The sequence below is a fragment of the Ips typographus genome, linkage group LG6, assembly GCF_016097725.1.
Source record: "Ips typographus isolate SLU linkage group LG6, UJ_Ityp_2.0, whole genome shotgun sequence".
NCBI lineage: Eukaryota > Metazoa > Arthropoda > Insecta > Coleoptera > Curculionidae > Ips > Ips typographus.
In genome coordinates, this window is record NC_138427.1 from 1,689,532 (window position 1) to 1,711,902 (window position 22,371).

At 34.3% G+C, this 22,371-nt stretch overlaps 2 protein-coding genes and 1 long non-coding RNA gene across 3 annotated transcripts; all 3 read left to right on the forward strand.

Moving 5' to 3' along the window:
- The first annotated feature begins 143 nt into the window (after window positions 1-143).
- Window positions 144-7,767, forward strand: LOC145731044 (bridge-like lipid transfer protein family member 3B). The gene is made up of 23 exons (XM_081982621.1): window positions 144-369; window positions 448-649; window positions 809-997; window positions 1,054-1,279; window positions 1,334-1,500; window positions 1,560-1,725; window positions 1,779-1,877; window positions 1,934-2,082; window positions 2,137-2,332; window positions 2,868-2,960; window positions 3,014-3,189; window positions 3,242-3,368; window positions 3,425-3,594; window positions 3,644-3,848; window positions 3,906-4,045; window positions 4,095-4,248; window positions 5,659-5,877; window positions 5,934-6,235; window positions 6,288-6,422; window positions 6,577-6,858; window positions 6,917-7,097; window positions 7,158-7,342; window positions 7,394-7,767. The coding sequence occupies exons 1-23, from the start codon at window positions 326-328 to the stop codon at window positions 7,496-7,498; spliced, it is 3,912 nt and encodes a 1,303-aa protein (XP_081838747.1). The 5' UTR covers window positions 144-325; the 3' UTR covers window positions 7,499-7,767.
- Window positions 7,768-9,470: 1,703 nt separating this feature from the next.
- Window positions 9,471-10,801, forward strand: LOC145730366 (uncharacterized). Its single transcript, XR_014178604.1, has 2 exons — window positions 9,471-10,318; window positions 10,381-10,801. It is a non-coding gene; the product is annotated as an uncharacterized LOC145730366 (long non-coding RNA).
- A 589-nt stretch (window positions 10,802-11,390) lies between these two features.
- On the forward strand, window positions 11,391-21,205 carry LOC145730365 (uncharacterized). The gene is made up of 5 exons (XM_081981540.1): window positions 11,391-12,032; window positions 16,433-16,848; window positions 19,385-19,964; window positions 20,611-20,797; window positions 20,848-21,205. The coding sequence occupies exons 1-5, from the start codon at window positions 11,908-11,910 to the stop codon at window positions 21,040-21,042; spliced, it is 1,503 nt and encodes a 500-aa protein (XP_081837666.1). The 5' UTR covers window positions 11,391-11,907; the 3' UTR covers window positions 21,043-21,205.
- Window positions 21,206-22,371: the final 1,166 nt, after the last annotated feature.

The window sequence follows — 22,371 nt, forward strand, 5'->3', positions numbered from 1 at the left end:
AATTGTAATAAAACAATTTACAGATAATAACTACAACCGTAAAAATTTAAAAGAAAATTTCAAATTAGAAGAGAAGCTAATTGAATAAATAACAGATTTAATTTTTAAACCAGAAAGAAGGCAACCAGCATAACAGGAAACAGCTGATTTTGACAACCAATATGACAGTGACACAAACACAAAAAGTAACTAAAGTAAAATTAAAAATCTTTTAAGCAAAATTTTTTGTTTTTAAACTTAGAACCCCTCAATAATCACAAAATGATTAGCCGTAAACAAGTTAGCTAAGGATTCAAGACGTACAAGTGTTCAGAACCCTTGAAAAATGGTATCAATCATCAAAAACCAGTTGCTGAAACACCTATCCAGGTAATGTTTTGTTTAAATTTTAGGCTTATGTTTTTGTTAACTTTATTCTGACGATTATTTTGCACTTTTTAATTTTAGGTTCACAAAGAATTTATCTGCAGACAAGATAAACCTGAGTACTTTTAAGGGTGAGGGTGAGTTGACTAACTTGGAATTGAATGAAGATGTGATAACTGAATTACTGGAATTGCCATGTTGGTTGAGACTGACCAAGGCTTGGTGCAATAAAGTTACATTTAGGATAACATGGACAAAGCTTAAAAATGTTCCAATTTGCCTGGTAAGAAGCAATTTATATCATTTTAACTACTGTGTCATTAATATCCTTAATCCTTGACCCCACTTTCCCAAAATAGTAACTTTGTATTGGTGTTGATAATATTTTTTTGAGCCTATAAGTAAACATATGTGGTATCTACAAATAATTTTTATGATTTAGAGTCTTGATGAGGTTGATATACATGTGGAAACATGTGAAGAATTACGGAATATGTCTAGTGATAATGTTTCTGTTACTGGCCCACCAGGAAAATACAGCTTTATTCATAAAGTCATTGATGGAATTACAATCAATGTTAACACAGTTAATATATCATTTAATAGTCCAGCATTTGTTGCCTCACTTCAGGTAGCTGTAATGTTAATTTTATTTACTAATTTTGGTAATGTTTAGTATGTTTGAAGATTCAAAGAATTCATGTGGAGTCTGTAAGTCCTAAGTTTGCAAGAATTGAACTACCTATGACTAGATTGAAAAATGTTGAAAAAGGGCAGTTGCTAATATTTAAAGAATTGCAATGGCAAACTCTTAGAGTGGAAGCTAAATCTACTAAAGACAGTACACTTACTCCTTTGAGGTTGTTAACCAATCAAGCCAGATGTAGAATTACAATTAAAAAAAGAATCTCAGGTAATTTGGTTGTTATTTTTGATAGAGTTGCAGGTAACTACTGAGTTTTTTTAGACTGTTTTATTCTTGGTTCAAGACTGGTAATCATTCTGGATGATTTACTATGGGTCTTAACTGATTCTCAGCTAAAAGCAGCTCTTCACTTTTTAAATTCTTTATCAGGGTTAATAGAAAAGGCAACTCAACTAACAAGAAAACTGAAGGCAGCCAGAAAATTAGAGGTATTATTTCAGTTAACATGAATCTTTCCAGTCTTAAAAAGGTTAATATGGTTGTACAGGAATTACCAGAATATCAAGCACAATTAGCCCAAGAAGCTTTACAAAGTGTAGCCTCTAAAGCTGCAAAAGCATCTAGTCGCATATTTTCTCAGTATGATGTTGTAGAAACTTCATATCATTTCATGTCTAACCAGATAATTTTGCATTTGTGTGATGATCCAGGGGGTATGTTATGTCACTTGAAGCCTAAAAACCTTGTTCAAACTTAAGGTTTTTAGAAGGAAGATCCTCATATCCTAACCTTCAAGATGGTGGTGCTCTTCAAATTTCTGTGAAACGTTTTCAAGTCGATTTTTACCCATATCATTTAGCTAAAGGTATAAATTTAAAAATCATTGTTAAATGTGTGGGAAAGTTGTTTTAAATTTTTTAGGTGACAGAAAACATTGGCCCACTTACAACTCTTCTTCTGTTCCCCATGCAATATGGCAAGAACAGGCATTGGCTTCCTTTAAAAATCGTTTTATGGACTTAATTAATTCCAATAAAGTGCAGCATGTACCTTTAAGTAGAATGCCTAAAGTGAGTTAGTTAGATCACTTATTTTCAGGCTCAAACTAAGAAATAAACTTTCAGGAGGGGTCTGTAAATGCAAATATGTCTGACAACCAAAGAACCTCCACTAGTTTAAGTTCCAATGAATCTAAAAAACTGCTTGAAATGAAACTTAACAAATTAATGACTACGTCGGTTGTGATTAGAATTGAAGATTTTACTGTTTACAGGGTGACTACTTCAGGAAAGAAGCAAGTTTTGAAAGAGTTTCTTTGTGGTAAGGATTTGTATAACACTGTAAATTATATTTTTTTTAAGTTGGTTATTTACTGAGAAATTGTGTCATTGTAAACAAAACGCTACTTAGAAGAGTAATAAAAATAATGTAAAAATCTGTGGGTAATTAAAAATTATTCTGGTGATCGATAAAATATGGGGTATTTTGAATTGTTTCTGTTTGTTAGCAAGCCATAAGAGGAGAGATAACAAAGCAACAGGTATTTTTAGTTTTGTGTTGCATTTTTTTTTTGGTTTATTACTTAGAGAAATTGCTTTTTAAACTTTAGAGTGTAGCAAATTGGACACAAATATTCTAGAAGGCATTCCAACTAGTATGTTATAGTAGTAGGTGCAATTTTGGGATTACTACTAAAAAAGATTTTTAAAACAATATATCAAGGTGGTCAAGGTATTTGCAGGAAAAATTGTTGCTTTATGTTATATTTGTAGGCAAATTTTTAGACACAGTTCCAGATCATCATAATTTCCAATTTAATCCACTCTTAACTTTTAAGTATTTTCTTCACTTTCAGGTGATCGAAGCCGCATGAGTTTACCAAAAGATGCTAGTATAATTCATGCTGAGTATATTTATTATTATTACCCTAGTGATGTGCCATTTCCCGGTAAGCTTTTTTACAGATCCATAGATTACTGGAAACTAAAATTGACGTTTCAGTTCCACCCCCAAAATTTTACGTCCAAGTCAACCCCATTTTAGTTATATTCGATCCGGACACGTGTCTTTGGCTTAATTCGTTTCTTTTGAACCTGTTTCGGTCCTTAATGGATCCAAGTGGCAAAGACTCCAGTTTTACTTATATCGACGTTAAAATTGAAGCAATCTTACCGAGGGTGGGTTATTGTGATGTTGGGTTATTGTAGTTTATTAAGGGTTGCGTTGCAGATTAATTTTGAAAGTCAAGGTGACTACCACAATCAAAGAGATAGGCCAAAGAGTTTGAGTTTGCAAGTTACGAGAGCTACGGTTACTAATGTGAGAAGTTTAGAACAGTCATCAAGGGCGGATTTAGGTAGAAAACTTAAATATCTTAAATACTTACTAAATAAGGGAAGTTTGTTTTTTCAGCAAAGTGTATAGATTCGTTCTACATGGGTTCGTTATTTTTTGGAAGCGACTTTCCTAGTCAACCTGACGACTTTTACGTGGTTACTCAAAAGTTTATGGATCATATTTCGGCTGCTGACGATATTCGACAGATTCCAAAAAATCTGGATGCCAGTTTGTTAGATAAGGCTGTAGGTTAATTAAAATTTGCGCAACTATATCGCTAATAAGAAGGAACAGTTATGCAGGGAGCTCTTTTGGTCTGAGGCCAAAGATGTGTGGTGCGTATTTTTAGATCCAGTTTACGGTGATTTTCTGGGCGCCCAATCGGACTGCAATAAACCTATTCCATTTCTGGAGGCTGTTCCCGTTACCATTTGGCTGCACACTACCTTTGATCCTAATAGTACTGTAACCAGCAAAAGTGATAAAAGCAAAAATGCTGGTCTGTTTTCTTGCACTTGCATAATATACATTTTTATGGCTTTGCATTGTTTTGTAGATATTCACGCCTTAGCATACATATCAAACTTAGTAAGCGTACAGTTGAACCATTATCAATACTTATTTTTGATGAGACTAGCCGATCAAATTGCTGAAATGGTCACATTTTTAAACATAGATTCTGATAGAGTTACGAAGGTACGAATCACCTCTAATTAAATTTTCTAGTAAAATAAACTCATTTCAGACAGAGAGTAATTCTTCTTTAGTGGTGGGGGCGCTAATTCCACAAGTTGAGGTAACTTTTGTAATGCCTCCTCAAAGTCCTGGGAAGGAATCGTCGGGGGGCGATGGTGAATCGTTTGTTCCCGATTTTTCTAGTGTTGACGATATAACTGTGGGTGAGTACAAAACAAGAATGTCTTTTACATACTTTTTTCTTAACTTGAATTGAATGATGACTATATTAGTTTTAAGTTATAACTTCAGGCAGGGAATACCATAAATTATAAAGTATAAGACCAACCAATCAAACAATTAAACAATTCTTAGAAGTTAGTAGAACACTTGCAGACTCCTCTGGCAATTTAAAACAGTTCTGGGAAAGTTTAAGACAGTTGTAGAAGGCTCTGAAACTTTTCAGAAAGTTCTCAATAGCACTTAAATTTCTTTGATACTTTCAAAACGGCCCTATAGGCCTCTGGCACTTTTTAAAAGCAAAAGTGGTGAAAACACACGCAACCTTCTCCACAATATACAAGGAAGAGAAACTAAGGCACTCGCTATTGAACCAGATGTCAAGTCGGGTGAGCTTCCTCTTGAGTAGATGTTTTCTGAACTCGCGGACCAGAAATGCTTGACCAGCAGTTTTCAGAGTGAAGTAGTAGTCCATGTTACTCAAGATACTACGATTTCACCTCCACTGCGAGTAACATGGACTACTACTTCACTCTCCCCACTTTTTAGAAGGTTCTGAATCGCTTTTAGAGGTTTATGGAACTTTCAAAATGGCCCTATAAAGACATCTGGTAATTTAAAACAGTTATGGGAAAGTTTAAGACAGTTGTAGAGGGTTCTGAAACTTTTCCGAAAGTTCTCAATAGCACTTAAATTTCTTTGACACTTTCAAAACGGCCCTATAGGCCTCTGGCACTTTTTAGAAGCAAAAGTGGTGAAAACACACGCAACCTTCTCCACAATATACAACGAAGAGAAACTAAGGCACTCGCTATTGAACCAGATGTCAAGTCGGGTGAGCTTCCTCTTGAGTAGATGTTTTCTGAACTCACGGACCAGAAATGCTTGACCAGCAGTTTTCAGAGTGAAGTAGTAGTCCATGTTACTCACGATACTACGATTTCACCTCCACTGCGAGTAACATGGACTACTACTTCACTCTCCCCACTTTTTTGAAGGTTCGGAATAGCATTTAGAGGTTTATGGAACTTTCAAAATGGCCCTATAAAGACATCTGGTAATTTAAAACAGTTCTGGGAAAGTTTAAGACAGTTGTAGAGGGTTCTGGAACTTTTCAGAAAGTTTTAAGTAGCATTTGAAGGATTTTACACATTCAAAACGGTCCTAGAGGCCTCTGAGTTTAAAACAAGTCTGGGAAAGTTTAAGATACTTATATTTTGGCACATTTTAGAAGATTATCAGCAGAACTTAGAGGTTTCTGGCACTTGCAAAATGTCTCTAGAGATTTCTGGTAATTTAAATCAATTCTTGGAACGTTTAAGTTTAAACTCTGGAGCAGTAATTCAAGCAAAAATGTTCTATGAAAAGTTCTGCTTAACTAATACAATTTACAGGAATTCTTCGCAATAGTACCCGATCAATCCACCAAATCGATAATTCGACCCGTTTTGTGACTTACTCAGAAAATACAACTATTCTATCACAATCGTTACCCGAACAAAATGAATCTCAAATATACACCAGCCCCACAAAATCGACGACAAATTCCGTGTACTCTTCAGGTCCAGTAGCGAAAATTCCACAGAAACATATTCAAAACAATATCAATGTTGGTGAGTTGGCACAATTCGATCAATGTGAAATATTTAAGCAACGCCGCGTTATTCAGGTCTTTCTTCAATGAAGAAAGGATTTTCTAGTTTGATGTCTTCGATCGACAGCGCACTGAAACAAAGCCCGGACGACATGTCCGACAGTATATCCGTTCGAAGTGACGTGTCGAGTGATTCTGAACAAATTGTGATGATTAATTTTGAGGAGGACGTGCGCGGGATGGACTTTATGTTTCACGTGAACGACATGCACGAGTTTGATCGGGTTGAGGAGGCGTCTGAGGTGATTGAGGAAGCCAGCACTGTCACGTCTACAAGCGATCATAGTCTAACCAGCAGTTGTCGACGGAAAGACTTAGTAAACATAATGAATTAATTTTTCAATCAGAAATTAACATAATTTGGTTTAGATCTGCTTGTCAACGTTTAAACTGACTAATGTAGAGTTCCTACAGCAATCTCGGAGCTATTCCTCATCTATTAAAGTGCAAGTGGGTAATATTTTCAGTGAGGAGTGTTCTAGTATTCCGTGGGATGAATTCCAAGTAAGTTTTATTGTATAAGTGGTATGATGTTTCTATTAAAAGCCTTATCGAATCAACAAAACAGATTTTAAAGCTGACTAACCTAACTGTGCTAAAATCCATTTTTTTTATTTGAAATTACTAATTAATCTAGCTGATGTTGACAATTTATTAGGGAAAATTTAGCATGCGATCTAGAGGATGGTCAGAAAACACTCCTGACAGCAGTTCCACGCCAAAAGTACGGTTGAGGCTGGATCATTCTTTGGAATCAGCTGGGTCTTCTTCCTCTCTATTGCAACTGTATTTAAATGATAAAGATAGCATGAAGAAGGCGTTTAAGGATTACTTGGTAGTCGATGTCAAAGATTTGATGTTAAATTTAAACATGAGCACTGTGGTTGGTCTAACTGACTTTATTGAAGATGAAATTATTCCAGTTCCATTGCCTCTGACTGTAAGTGAAAACTTTTACACAATTTGATGAATCTGTGTTATTTAAAGTGTAACTTTAGCTTTCAGCCCAAAATATAAAACTGCATTTGATAGAAGACAGACCTCCGGTTAACATAACTTCTCCAGGACCTGTGCCAATTGATTTAAACGTAGTTCAGATTTACGTAGTACGCAACGATGACGGAGTCTTCAATATATCAAGTCAGAAACCGGATCACCCGGCATTTTCTAAAAACCACAGTAAGTTCCGTTTTTTTTTTCAATAAACCTGCATTTAAAAGTGTTTTTCCAATATTTCAGTCATAGAAACTGAACCCAACTCAATCAGGTTGTCCAACTTATTATCCGATAATGAGGAACTGAGAAGAAAACTTGTGGCTTTCGAACGCATTTCAGAAGAGAACAGGTTATTGCGGAAATCCAAGCTGGAACTTTCGGATGAGAGCAATATATTAAGAAACCACTTAAAAAATGCTCAGGATGATGTAAGTGGACTGTAACTTAGTTTTTAATAATTTGCAAACTTTTGTTTACAGATTAGCAAATTGTTAGAGGAAAAGACGCGTCTATTAGACGAAGTGAAATCTCTGCGAGATCAACTATCGTCTTCCAGCAGTTGGAAATGGAAATCAGAAAGCTAGCAGTGCTGTTTCGACTGTACTAATTGCTGTAGGAATAATGATAAACGCTCTCAGTAGTTAGGCGGTCAAATGCTGTAGATTTTTCAATGTCAAATTTAATCGTCATGGTTGGTGCCCTTTGCTGTGCATACTATAATGTAAATGTTTAAAGACTTGCTGTTTCTGTTACTTTCAAGATATTTTTTAAGATATTAAGACTTATCGCAGTGTGTTAAAGATATATAAATGTATAAATAAGAAGAAAATCAAATAAATAGATGATTTATTCAGAGCTTTTTTAAAACAGTTCCTTAGTTGTTATTAAACTTGCTACCTAGCATTTAGCAAATTTAATAGGGTACACCCATGCACTAATGTTAAGGACAGAACTAATTATTTTCAGTACAACTTTCTCATTTATAATCCATACCTATTTTTACACCTACACTTATTATTTTACAAGCAGTTACATAAATAAAAATTCGATATGCGGTCAATGCAAATGTAGGTATTTAAAAAATTTTAATAACAAATTACGTCAGAAAAAATAATATAAACCTAACTATTCATTGCTCTCATGTAAGTTAACGTGAGGTAAATGTGCAGATTTAAGCTATGTAAATTATTGAAAATAAGTCTTTTTAATTTATTTTCTGACATAATAACTCAAAGCATTATGAATTTTCATCATTTTGCCTATTCAAATTACTAGCACTTATAAGGTTGCTGTTTGCATACATCCATTCGAACCATCAAGTATTAAGTGTTAATAAGAATATTTGTCGTTGTCTCGTTTTGGATCATCCGTATTAAATCGTCAGTTTTGTATTTAAGCTTGACGAATACTTGCTACTAAATAGCATGAATAATGGATTGCGGTATGTAGAAAAACTGAATCATTAGTTTTCGAATCAGGCATCTCAATCAGTTATTTCGACAGCGCTTACAAGTCCAAAACATCAATGAATAAATTGAAGGAGAATGAGAAATAAATTACCATTTGTGACTCAAAACCTAGTGGCAATATAGTGAAAATCATGTTAAAAGGAAGATTGTACTTATAGCGTTATTCTGAATTGATAAAATGACTCAAAAAATGTACGCAATACCATTTACTGAAGATTATAGCTTGGTAGTTCTATTTTTGATAAGGTGACATTCTGGTATATGTACACGGCAATTTGCCAGTTATTGCGGCTATAGCATTCTTAAAGAAAATATCGCAGACGGCCTACATTTTTTCGATATCAGTGCATTGACTTCTGGGTGTGATTAAAATTTAAATGTATCAATTTTTTGTGTTGCGGTATATAACTAGCTTTGATAGTTGAAGTAAAATGTAAGAGTTCTGTTTACGTGTCTGAAAATGCCACTAAACTAAACAGTTTCTAGAAAAATAAGTAAGTGAAAGTGTGGTACAGCGTAAAGAGCTTTAGTGAATTTCTAACTGAAAATCCAAGAAAAGTCTCTTTAATTGGTTAAATACCCACTTTTTATGATTTTTGGCAAATGGCTATGTACATTTTTCTCATTAGTTGTTGGGGATGCTGTCTACAAACGAAGTTCAATGCTCAGATTGATCACACCATATGTATCTAACAATAAGGACCACTTACTTCCCTTGGTAAGCAGTGTCTACTATATCTACAGTCTGGTAGAACATAGGTTTTGATTAGAGAGCACCATATGATACAAGATAACCCAGAATTCCTCTTCTTGAAGTGCCTTCTCTATTCAATGAAGATCGGCAACAATTCTGGCAAAATCGTCTCTGTCTTGGGCTCTTCTTATTAAGGAGTTTGAATCTAAGCCTGTCGAATCCCTCATGTTTTTCAGCCAAGAGCACGTTTTCCCTCCATAATCGGTTGTAAGAATCTGTACTTGTCCTGTCTCATGGCATGGCCAAAGTAAGCAGTCTTTCGCTTTTTTATGGTCTCGAGAATTGTTCGATCTTTGTTCATTCTATGTAACATTTCTTGGTTGGTGGTATGATCGGTCCATGGAATGCGCAGCATTCTGCGGTATACCCACATCTCAAATGCTTCCAGCTTGTTAATACTGCTGACTTTCAGCGTCCAGGCCTCGACTCCATACAGTAACGTGGAATACACATAACATCTAACGAAGTTAAATCTTATGTTTAAATTAAGTGTTCTGTCGGTTAACAGGTTCCGCATTTTAATAAAATTGGCTCTAGCTTGCTCTATACAGGATCTAATTTCTATCTCAGGGTTCAGATCATCGCTGATCCAACTTCCTAGGTATTTAAACTTTGTGACTTGCTCTATTGGTGAACCGTATAAATTTATGTTGAAGTAGTTGTTCGGATTGCGACTTATTTGATGGTCTTTGTTTTTGAGATATTAATCCTTAGTCCCATTTCGTCACCTGAGGTCGATATGCTGTCGATTAGGCGTTGCAGCTCTTCAGGACTGTCTGCTATTATCACTGTGTCGTCAGCATATCTTAAGTTGTTTATGAGCTTCCCATTGACTTTCAGACCGTCTTCTGCCTCGTCCAAGGCGTTTTGGAAAATAGCTTCTGAGTACATATTAAAGAGCATGGGACTAAGTGCACACCCTTGTCTGACTCCACACCTTATAGGTACGGTGCTTATTTCGGTGTTTTCCAGTTTGACAGATGCCACTTGCTGTTCATAAAGATTCTGTACGATTTTTATATCTTGGGCGTCGACACCTTTTCTTTCCAGCAGTTCTAATAGTGTGGTGTGATTGATACAGTCAAAAGCCCTCGTTTAATCTAGAAAAACACAAATATACCTCCTTCTGTTGATCTCTGCATTTTTGCAACAGGACAGACAGTGCGAACAAGGCCTCCCTGGTACTCCTTCACGGAAACCCATTTGTGCTTACATTCAAAAACTCTAAACCAATACGTTCCAGACATCCACTGTTATATATGGCAAGCACAACAACAAAGTACCTATTTGAAAATCTATTGCAAATCCTGAAGAACGAGAGTGGTATGAATTACCTACAATTTAGACTGCAAGTATAGAATCGGAAACTATTAATCAAACCAGTAGAATCAAAGAAAAAAATCGTAAATAAAGTGTACAAAGTCTCCAAAAACCAAACAATTAAACAGGTCAAAAAAGGAATGCTTCTTCGAACTCTTCCAAGGGAATTGAAGCGACTTTATGATAGAGCGGATTAGAACAAAGCTTATGGGATATTGATATTTCTTACTTACTGTATTACTTTTATTAGACTGTATTGTTATACATATACTTCTACTTAAATAAGCTTATTCTCCATAAATGAATAAAATAAATGAAAAGCTACAAAAGCAACATGATAAGTAAACCTACCATAAATTTGTTCAAAATAATATTATTTTATATTCTGCACTAATCAGCTATGCAATATTACATAAAATCACTTGACACACTTCTACCAGAAAATTTCCAGATAACTTTCAATCAATAAATAATCGGTCAGTAGCTTCGAATGCATTCCTTATTTAATTTCTTCCCTGTTCATCACATTATTACATAATTCAGTTTGCATATTTATACTAATACATTAGTGTCACTGATTTTGCTGTTAAAATTTCCTATACACAGAGTCAATGAATCATCTTTAAAGTGCTAATAGTAGTTTCAGAGTTATCACTCTCACCGAAATGTTGACTACTGTTTTTCTGTTTCAGGTTACTGTTTGCCATTATTTATTGGTTCCATGATAAGCATGTTCCGGCCGTATGTTTTGCGGTTGTTAATTCGGAAAGCTTGAGTTAAAAAATTGTTACAGTTATGCATAATTGGTAAAAAAACTACACATTTGTAAAGAAAGCAACGAAAACGTGAACAGAACTAGTACAAGACATGCAAATTGGACTATTTTTAGTTTCTCTTGCGAAAGTCAAATCGAACTAAAATGAGAATCACGTTTTGTCAAATCCGGCAGAACCAATATCGCGTACGAGTCAAGCAGCACCACACGTGCTTTTGTAACGGTGCATCGGGTTGTTGTTGGTGGTGGTGATGGTGATATGGTTGGTATTCAATACCAACGCACAAAAGACAGTAGTTTATGTTTCTTAAATTTAAAACACCTGTAAAACCCAACTAGCTCGCGATCGCTGACGACCTTCCTTTCTTTTTACCTACAAATACCTTTATTACTTCAGTACTTTAGTTCGCCGTTCAGTTTTAGTCGCGATACGGTACCCGATAGAGAGGTACACAACGTACAGTGTTAGCAAACAGGTTTGGACGTAATCACTGTATACATCGAGTGAATCATTCTATATCTGACTAGTTAAATAAACATTTTGAAGTGGCTATTCAAATTGTTGAAAAGATCAGAGGTTAAATGAAAATATACAATGCATCGCGATACGATAGGTACCGTGGAGTGAAAGCAACCAAGTGCATTTGTTTTTGTGTTTATAGCTAAGTAATAGCAATGTCTCCTGACAATGAAAATATGTTGATCAGAAGCACCAAGCCGCCGCCGCCGGTGCCTCCGAGACCTTCAAAAACCTTAGTCAAAGAAGCTTTGGCCAAAACCAGAAAAGCCCAAGTTACCAGGTAAAAATCAATTCAAAGAGCACAGCTTGCACCTATTCGAGCAAACTTTAAAGAGCAAACATTAAATTCAACTTTTACCACCATCTAACAAGGTATGATAGCGTGCTTCATCACTGTTAGGTAACGCACAAACCTTAGCGGCGTAACCTCGCCAATAACCTACATTAAAATAATATAGTACGGTACGCAAAAGTTAATTATTTACGTTCCTTAGGTTCAAAAGAACGCAACAATGCACCAATAATAACATTTTTGTATCTAGAGTAATAATAAAGTCAACGATTCCCAAAGCTCTGAGAGCTTTTTTGCATACAGACCACGATGAAAAGAAAATATCCAATAGAAACTAAATCTGTATAGAAAGCTAGTTAACTCGCCCGAATTAATTGTAATTTCTCGCAAGTGTTTCGTTTAGGAAAGCATTATAACGCTTCGTAATTATTGTCGTTTTAACTGTTGGTTAAAAACAGTTTTCACCCAATTTCTCGAATATGCCGCGGATTTAGCATGAACGCGAACAATGACTTCTCGTTAAACCTAGTTGAATTTCTAGAACGGTTTATTTGTCACCGTGGAAATTTTTGTCTGTTTTAATACGCAACGAGTGTCAGGAATTTTAATCGTGTCATTTTATTATAAATTTTATATGTGCGACCCAGAGTTATTGCCAGCTTTCAGACACGCACACGTATTTGTTTAAAATAAATTTGCATTGTTTCGATGCGCTTTGTTGACCAAAACCTTTCCCTTTGTTGTTCTAATCATGTGAAACGGCACACCATTTACTTTTATTATATTTTAAATTATCTACTCTGACAGATTATAGTTGTTAGAAACTTGCGTAAGATAAAAATTAATAGAATATTGCATTCTTTAGTAAAAAAATATGATCCTACAAAACAGGGGTTCAGTTGCATGGCTTTTGGTTCTTTTCCATTATCTCCATGATGTCTTCTAACTGTACGATTTAACGTGTGCAAGTGATCTGAACCGTTTCTGAGACAGTTATAAGAATCAAGAACCAGAACAAAACTGTAAAAGCACAGATAGTGTAGAGAAGTTCTAACATCTAAAAAATCATTTTCGGCTTTCCAATCAATCTGTCTTCCAAGTAAAGAATATGTAATTGTTACTTTTGATCAATTGATATTTGATGGATGATTGGTTTTGGCTGGAAAAGCACAACTAAGAGACCACAAAACAACTATACAAAACATTTCTTTTTAGATTTGAATCAACGAATTAAACGATTCCATGATATCCTGGATGATATCAAATTCTGGACGATTATCTAGTCGTTTTAGCATTATCAACTCTATCTTAATTAGGTATCTAGGATTAAGTACTTTTTCTAGCCATCAAAGAATACTTTTGTTTTCATTCTCCATAATGTTTGTTTTCCATTTTGCTTCTTGTTTAACCAATCTTTTGTATGTTTTTTTTTTAGATTCTCAAGTTGAGAAATATTTATTTTACTTTTACAGTACAGTACAAGGTGTGGTGTTTCAAATTCAAGCCACATAATTGGGATCTCAGCAACGGTAATACGACAAAATTAGGGCAAAGTTGCGCAATTTTTTAGTCGCATTTTTTTTAATCCAAGCTATATGAAATATTTTGTAATGGCAATCTAGTTAAAAATTGTTTTTCTATTAAATTATTATTTTTCTATTAGTCAGCGTGCGGGAAAGTATCACTTTCCGCACTTGTTAGAAAAATAACTATATTAGAATATTCACAATTTTTGGAAAAAATGAAAATATAATAGAATAACCAGCAACTTGCTCAGAAGAACACAAAAATGTATTAAGGTGCAAGGAGGGGTTGTTGGAGTATTTACTGTAATGTTATATATTTTTCTTTAGTGCTTTGTTTGGTAGTTAGACGTCTTACTAACAATAGCTGGTAATAGAGTTAATAGAAAAACAATTTTTAGCTAGACTGTAATTGCAAAATATGTCATATTGCATAAAGTATTGTTTGGATTAAAGGGAACGATCAAAATAAAAAATCCAGGTTCGAAATTAAAAAAGTAAAAAAGTTGATGAGGTTTACCAAAAAACGAAACTTCGGAGGAACAAACTAGATATACCATTTTACAGAGCTGAAAAAGTTGCAATGACGAAGTGTCAATCACTTTGAATTATCTCAGCAAATAAGCTCAAAACCAAATTAAAACTATTTTTCAAAATTTTTCAAATGTTAAAACGGTATAATGTTGAACTGTAAATTGTGCAACTTTGCCCCAATTTAACCGATCTCCTAGATCCCAATTATGTGGCTCAAATTTGAAACACCCTGTACAGGGTAAAAAAAAATGTCAAAATTTTGTAATTCTAAAGTTAAGTAACAAATCAAACAAACCGAGGAATCTAATTAATTTAGGAAGTAGGATAAGTACAGAAATCTTACGAATTCTTAAGAACTTGAAAATGGAGAAGAGTTCCTACCAATTAGGAACCAGTACTTTGCAAACATGCTGACAGAAAACAGTCCAGAGTTTAAGTTAAAGAGGCATGTGATGCTATACAAGGTGTCCCACAACAAAAGCCATCGATCGATACATCGATATCTTTCACTCGGTCTTTTGACGAGAGACACCCTGTATATCACAGGAAAATAGAGAAAAAAAATAGAATGCATTTTGTTGATCCAAATATGAGAATTACTATGAAAAGCCTTCATTTGGAAGAAGAAAAGTTTATTTTTCTCAACTCTCAATCTCTTTTTGGGAATTTAGTGTTTTTTTGCACTCACTGCTTTGACATAAATTGTAGTGTTTTAAATTAGAAGGATGATAAACGATATCTCCAGTTTTTAAAAGCATTTGAAAATACCATGTTTTAATTTGTTTGACTAACAGGAAATTCAAGTGTCATGGCGTTTTAAACAAAACGAAACCTACTTAAAACAATGTAGCAAACACAAATTAATATAAATATCTCTATATTTTAGAACTGGAACAGCAGTTGTGTATAATCTTATGTCAATTTTTAAATACTAAGAATAAACTGTTATTGAAGTCACTTTATCTAATTATGTTCGAGAACCAATTATTAGGTTATTCACATTTTTCCTATAAACGGTTTTTTCATCTCATAAGAACTAGTTTAAATGGATTGGTTTTCCTGAGTGTTGGATTGGTACTGGGAGATACTTAAACTGCGTTTTTCCAACTATTTTAACAAAGCACAAAATAGGCAATTTCTTTCTACTCCAAAGCTCACCGCACATATTCAATTTCCCCTTGATTTCTGTCTATAGTTGAAGAATGTCGTAACGATCTTTCTAATTGAAGTATAAAATCTCTTCTCGCTACCACCGATACTTCCTTATAGATATGATCAACTGATGGTGTCGTTTTACTTCTGTAGGAATGGGACGTCAGGAAAGTTTAATTGCTGTTCGTTATTTAATTAATTTCTATTGCCCTTGCGCTTAAGCTTTTAATATGTACGATTTTATCACATTGTTTTGCATTTTCTCGTTGTTAACAGTGGACGATCGTTTCCTTTGGATACTAATTAACGTCGAGATTACTTGTATCTCGTAATGGTTTTGTAATTATTGTAGTTGTACTCGGGTAGAACACATTATAGCTTTCAAATAATTTTCTAACAACCAAGTTGATCATTACATCAATATTTAAAGTTAACCTTATCTCAATGTCAAATCTTAATAAACACAGCCTGTATATCATTTTATAATCTACCACTACCAGGTTTAAGTCAATGTACGTTCTCAAATTAAAATAATCACTTTTCAAGATAATAATTGTTCTCAATGGGACTTCACCAAAATGATTTTTTTATTTGCTACCGTTATACTAATGCTGCGTCACGCTATTGCGTTTATTATAATGTCTTTGACTCTTTAAAACTTTCCTCAAAAGTCTACCGTAAATGCACTTTAATTGTGTCATTTGTTAACTTCCGTTAATTTCAAAAGATGACATGCATTTATGTATTAAGTAGACTTTCTCATTTGTTTTAAGGTTTAGAAATCTAATTCCATAAGTGAAATAAATAAAATGGTATCACACCGAACCGGCTCTAGATGATCTAAATATCAAAATTCCAAGGTTTATCATAAATAAGGATATGTCATAGATAGCAGCTAGCAAATCTATTAGACTGCATTTTAATTTTCGTCAGCTTGTGGTAACCATGAAGAGATTATTTACAGGCTAATGCATTTATTAATAGATAGTCACGCCTTGTTATATCATGACCTACAGATATTACCTCTAATTAGCATATTGCTTTGCTTTTTTTTTGCTTCACAAAATTATCCAATTACTATGTGGTTTCTCTGCCTTAAGGAGTCGTTGACTGCATATACCAGGCACTTAACATCTTGAAATGTTAATTAAGCCAGCGAGTAATTAATTTCATTTTTAGCACGACGACGATAAGGAACGACGTGAGTGCAACCAAGGAACCCAACCGATTCAACCAAAGCAATGATAAACCATTCCAGCCTAAAATAAGCAACAGCATCAAAACCTCCTCGATATTCTTGCGCTGCGAGCAGATCCAGGAGAGTTCCAGACCGGTGATTTACCAGTCTAGTAACTGTAAAAGTCGACTGACAGTACCAGCACCACAAACACCACAAGAGAAACCTACAATTCCTCGAAGTCATGTAGAACCACTTTTGAGGAGACTGGAGATTAATAACAAGGCTGATACTGAGACTACGTCACAGAAAAAGTTGCAAGAAGGCACTGACAAGACTCTTGCACCTGTAAATAGTAAAAGTGATAGTTTAAAGAAGCAGCACGATGATGATGAAGAATTTAAAATCACTACAAAAGGTAGGTTATTTTGGTTTGACCATAAAGTAATACATTTGATTAAAATTTAGGGAGTTATCTTTCAGAAAAATGCTCGAACACGTATGTTTTCTGTTTTAAATGTGAACAAATTTAGATATACAGGGTGTCCCAAAATTGAAATTTGACCCTCCAGTTGACATTTTCAAAGATTGCGATTTCATCATGAGGTGTGTGTTTTATTTAATAACAAATATCCAGAAAAGCCAATAAACCAGTCAGTAGTTAGTAAAATTGAAAGGAAGTTTTGAGATACGGGTTCTGTAGAAAATAAGTCAAAAAATGCCCTGCGATAAACGAAGATGAAAAACTAAATGTTTTATTATCTGTGGAAGAAAATTCACATTTTGAAACGAGGGAAGGGAATTATTAAGAGAAACACATGTAGAATGTGACAGAACCCCGCCATTGTCAGCTTCTTCCGTCACATTCTATCAACACTTCTCTTGAGAATTCCGTTCCCTGCTTTCAGGAATTAGGCCCCAGGATGGTGCATCTCCGCATTATGTAATACAAGTTAGACAATATCTTAACGAATTAGCATTTTCCAACAGATGTATTGGAAGGCGTGGATCAATTGAATGTCCTCCAAGATCTCCTGATCTCAATCCTTGGGATTTTTTTTGTAGGGCCAACTCAAAAAATTTATTTATTAAACTAAACTTGAATCAATTGACGACTTAAAAATTAGAATTAGAAGAGAGTGTGCTAACATTAGTCAATAAACCATAAATAGGGTCCAGCGTGAATTTATCGATCGTTTGGGAATTTGGGGTAATGCCAGGCACAAGAAGGATTTCAGTTTGAACTTTTAATTAACTAAATAATTACTGTTTTTTGTTATTAAACACTATTTTCAATAAAACATGTTATATTTTTCAACTGTTATTTTCTGGAAAACGGCTGAATATCGACATAGGATGTGCTACATGAAAAATACCCAGAACTTTACATAGAATCCATAATTTCAATAAAAAATGTGGGTTCTCATTTGAAAATGTCAACTCGAGGGTCATATCTCAATTTTGGGACACAGTGTATATTTAATTTTTTCTCAAAAAATCTCCATACTTTATTTACACACTGTATGTTCCAACAATACAAATTTAGTTGTCAACAAACCATCAAAACTTATCTGATAATCGAGCTGATACTAAAACTGAACAGTCAGTTTAAAACGTGATTGGATTTAATATATTAGTGACTAAGTGTGGAAATTTTCCGGTTTCATAAATAGAGTGAATGTCTCATAAAAAAGGTACTAACCATTATTGTTAAGTGTAATTAAAACATTTTTTTTTACAGGTATGATTCAGTTGTTAATGCAAAACATTGCGGCAGTCGTATTTCCAAAATGGTCGTTCAAATCAGGCAAATAAAGTTTTATTGCTACAGTTTGTGCAATGTTATCGAAATCCTAGTGCCGTCATATTTAAATATTTTAGTAAAACTTGCCAAATCTCTAGCCGCAGGATTAGTTAGCGAATGGTGTAATCATCATGGTAGAAAAATTATGATATTTTATTTATAACTTATAACCGCTGGACAATTAGTCAAAAAAAGAAGTATTCTGCTTTTTGGGTACCATATAAATTTTACTTCAATCAAAAGAAATATTTTCGTTCAAAATTTAAAACGAATAGAAAAGACTAGTATATTGTGCCCTTGATGTATTACTATTTACCTACTATTTCTTCATAGAATGTATGCAATGGCATTAGGTCACTGCTCATTACTCAGGCTAATAACTGCCAATAATTACCAGATGTTATAACCAGACATTTCGTTATACAAAACTTCTTCAATTATGTTTGCATAAAACAGTACAAGGACCGTTAAAGGTTCATTCTAATGTGGTAACTGCTCCACATCATTTCAAATGATAAAAAAAACTTGGATGAGTTATATGCAGTGCTAATGCTGATAAATTTCAATTTGAATAATTAATGAAAATAATTTGAAAACCGAGAGACTCTTACATACGTGTTAAGGTCAATTATCTGCTTAATTAACGGTAGAGATGCAGAAATCAGGGTAATAAATTAAGCAAAATGCAATGCATAGACTAGTGAAGAGTTGCAACTGTTACAAGGACAGACAATAATATTTGCTAATTTGTAAAATTTGATCGTTTAGAAACTCAAGAGATTCAAGTGCTCCAAATTGAATATAAATTACATTCAATAGAGTTATAATCAACAAGTAGCCACCCAAATTTTAATGTTTTGTTTGTGCGAGCCACAATTTACTTCTTTGTTGTCGTATTTTGTCTCGGTAATTTTTTTAAAATGGCGTGACTGTTGCAAATCAGCTCCATCAACAATAATTCATTTTTAATGCATAATAAATGCAAAGTTACCGGCAAATTTCACCTTAGCGGCCTTTGCGGTTGAGCTTCGTATTCAATTAGAACTAATCTGCTAAAAGAGCCAGTGAATGAACAGTTTTTCTTCCAAGTAGAAATTTATTAGTGACGTAGATAGATTGTTTGTATTCATAATTTTTTTATGTATTTCAGAAAGTGATTTACAAACCACAACCGAGGAAGATTCTGCATCCGTACTTTCCTCATCGCTGTGTAATGAGCCGAAAGTTGACGATATGTCCGATAAAGCATGGGAAGAGGCCCTCAAAGATAAGAACCACGTGAACACCCTCATCGATGAGATGTTTGCCTCAGTTTTGGAAGTAAACTTGGCGCCCTCAATCAGTCCCACGTCCTCGTTGGAAAGTTTTAAAGAGAGCGACAACGTTATTAAAATATCCAATCATTTTTATCCATCTGAGTCAGATTGCAGATCAAATTCCGACTCTGAAACCTTCAAATCAATCAATGATGATACTGATGTTAAGAAGCCGATTAACGAGGAAAGAAAAGTTAAGTTTAACGACCGTGAAAATCACGAGTTTTTAATTGAGGAATTGCAAAATATGAAGAGCATCGGATCGAGGAGAGTAAGCGAAAGCGATTCGCATAACGGAGACAAAATACAAATAAACGATTGGTATGGCGTTAGCGATGGTAAAAAAGTCCGGATGTCTAGTTGTCATATCAAAGTTGACGATACGGAGAGTGAAAACAGCGACAGAAGTGAAAAGTGAGTATATTAAATCAGTCCGAAACCGTAAAATCGTTAAATACTCGACGCATATTTTAATATTTTCTGCATTTTATACGGGCATTTTAATTCCCTCCTACTTTATATGGGAGCGTTTTGACCAAATTTAGAATCGATTCGTAAAGCACTCCCCAGATTAATTTATTCTTTGTTTCCATAAGAAAACAAGTTTTGCCGACAAGGCTGGAAAAATATTATGGGTAACTTGACCCACATGTTTGTTACTTGTTACATTTAATTATAACGGTCAGAAGGCGCATTGTGTATTTTTGTACATCCGAGATTATTGTCGTTATGACCTCATAGTGAAAGCTCAACATTTTTTGGTTAAATTATGTGTATGTTGTAAACATTTTGTAATCAAACTAATTTTACATTACAAAACAACGTATAAACTAGTTTTCCTAAAATAACCAGCAGACTCCATACAGAAGGTCATCATCAAGTCTGGTAATCGATCTGACTATTTAAATTTATCCAATAATTTCGAAACTTTCCAGATGTCGGAGTTCTTTTGAGGTCTGGAATTTGCTTATAACGTTGATGATTTTACTACAGAAAACTCTACTTAATAAATTGCCTACTGAAAGTGGTAACATTTTAATTGCTAAGCACTTTTTTCCAGAATCAAAGAACTGTCTCAAGCTTACCGCCTACCACCTCTTCCCAAAGCCTTATCCGGATTTAACATCAACGAACCTAGTAAATTTACCACAGAAAGGCATATCACCCTAAAAGATCCCAAACCACTCACTTCAGGACGTGAGGAAACCAATCTGGATAGACAGTTGGCAATTTTACGACGAGAAATGGTAAGAACTACGTTGTTTGAATATTTGTGATTGTTATACAAATTTTACAGGCATGTCTAAGGGAGCAAGATATGTTTTTGTTGTCAAAACTCTGGTTCCTTAGCGAGGCCATTCAAGATTTCCGTCAGATGCTTCAAAGTCAGGAAGAAGAGAAGATGACGGGATACGAAATGCCGCCATCACCGACACCCTCCAGCATCGAGGATGAAGACTATAACTATTTAATTTCCACGTCGACCTGTTAAAATGTCTGTCTGAATTATTGCACTTACACATAATTAGTTTTTAGTAGCTATTCCTAAAATTTCCATGTGATTGTTTTAATAACTAGTTTATTTTAAGTTGGATTTTATTCGTGTAAATAAAATTGGTACTTTTAAAATACAAATACATTTTGATATTTCGTAATTCTTTAAAATACTATTATTTATATTGAATGTCAAAATGTTGTTTTCCGCAAGATTTAACTCGGACGACACTTTTAAACAGTTTTTAAAGACTTCTAACAATTTTAAAACAGTCTTGCAAGGTCCCAGAAGATTCTGGCACTTCTAAAACAGTTGTTAAAGAATTCTGGCAAATTTTAAAAGTGTTTTGAAAGATTTCATAGAATTCTGGCCATTTTAAAATAGTGTTTAAAGGTTTCAGAGGGTTCTGGCACTTTGAAAACAGTCGTTAAAGAATTATGGCAAATTTTAAAAGTGTCTTGAAAGATTTCATAGACTTCTGGCAATTTTAAAATAGTCTTTAAAGGTTTTAGAGGGTTCTGGCACTGTGAAAACAACTGTTATAGACTTAGGGCAATTTTAAAAGTGTCTTGAAAAGTTTCATAGTCTTCTGGTACTGTCATTGAACTCTGAGAGGCTTCAGACACTTTTAAAATAGTTGTTATAAACTTCTGGCAATTATAAAATAGTCTTGAAAAGTTTCATAGTCTTCTGGTACTGTCATTGAACTCTGAGAGGCTTCAGACACTTTTAAAATAGTTGTTATAAACTTCTGGCAATTATAAAATAGTCTTTAAAGGTTTCAGAGGGTTCTGGCACTTATAAAACAGCTGTTAATGACTTCTGGCAATTTTAAAAAAGTCTTGGAAGATTTCAGAGTCTTGTGGCACTTTTAAAATAACTGTGAGAGCTTTGTGGCAATTTTAAAAGAGTCTTGGAAGGTTTCAGAGTCTTCTAGCAGCTTTAAAACAGCTGTTAAAGGCTTCTGGCAATGTTAAAAGAGTCTTGGAAGGTTTCAGCGGATTCTGGCACCTTTAAAACAGGTGTTAAAGACTTCTGGCAAATTTTAAAAGAATCTTGAAAAGTTTCAGAAGCATCTGGCATCTTTAAAACAGCCGTTAAAAACTTCTGGCAATTTTAAAATTGCCTTGGAAGGTTTCAGTGGATTCTGGCAGTTTTAAAACAGCTGTTAAGGACTTCTGGCAATTCTAAAAGAGTCTTGGAAGGCTTTAGACGCTTCTTCGTAAGAAGTCTTACAATGTTAATCAAGATGAACTTGAAGAAAATTTTAAGAAAAATCGTAGTATTGGTAACTAAATCTGGATTTTGCCTGGGAATATTTTTAGC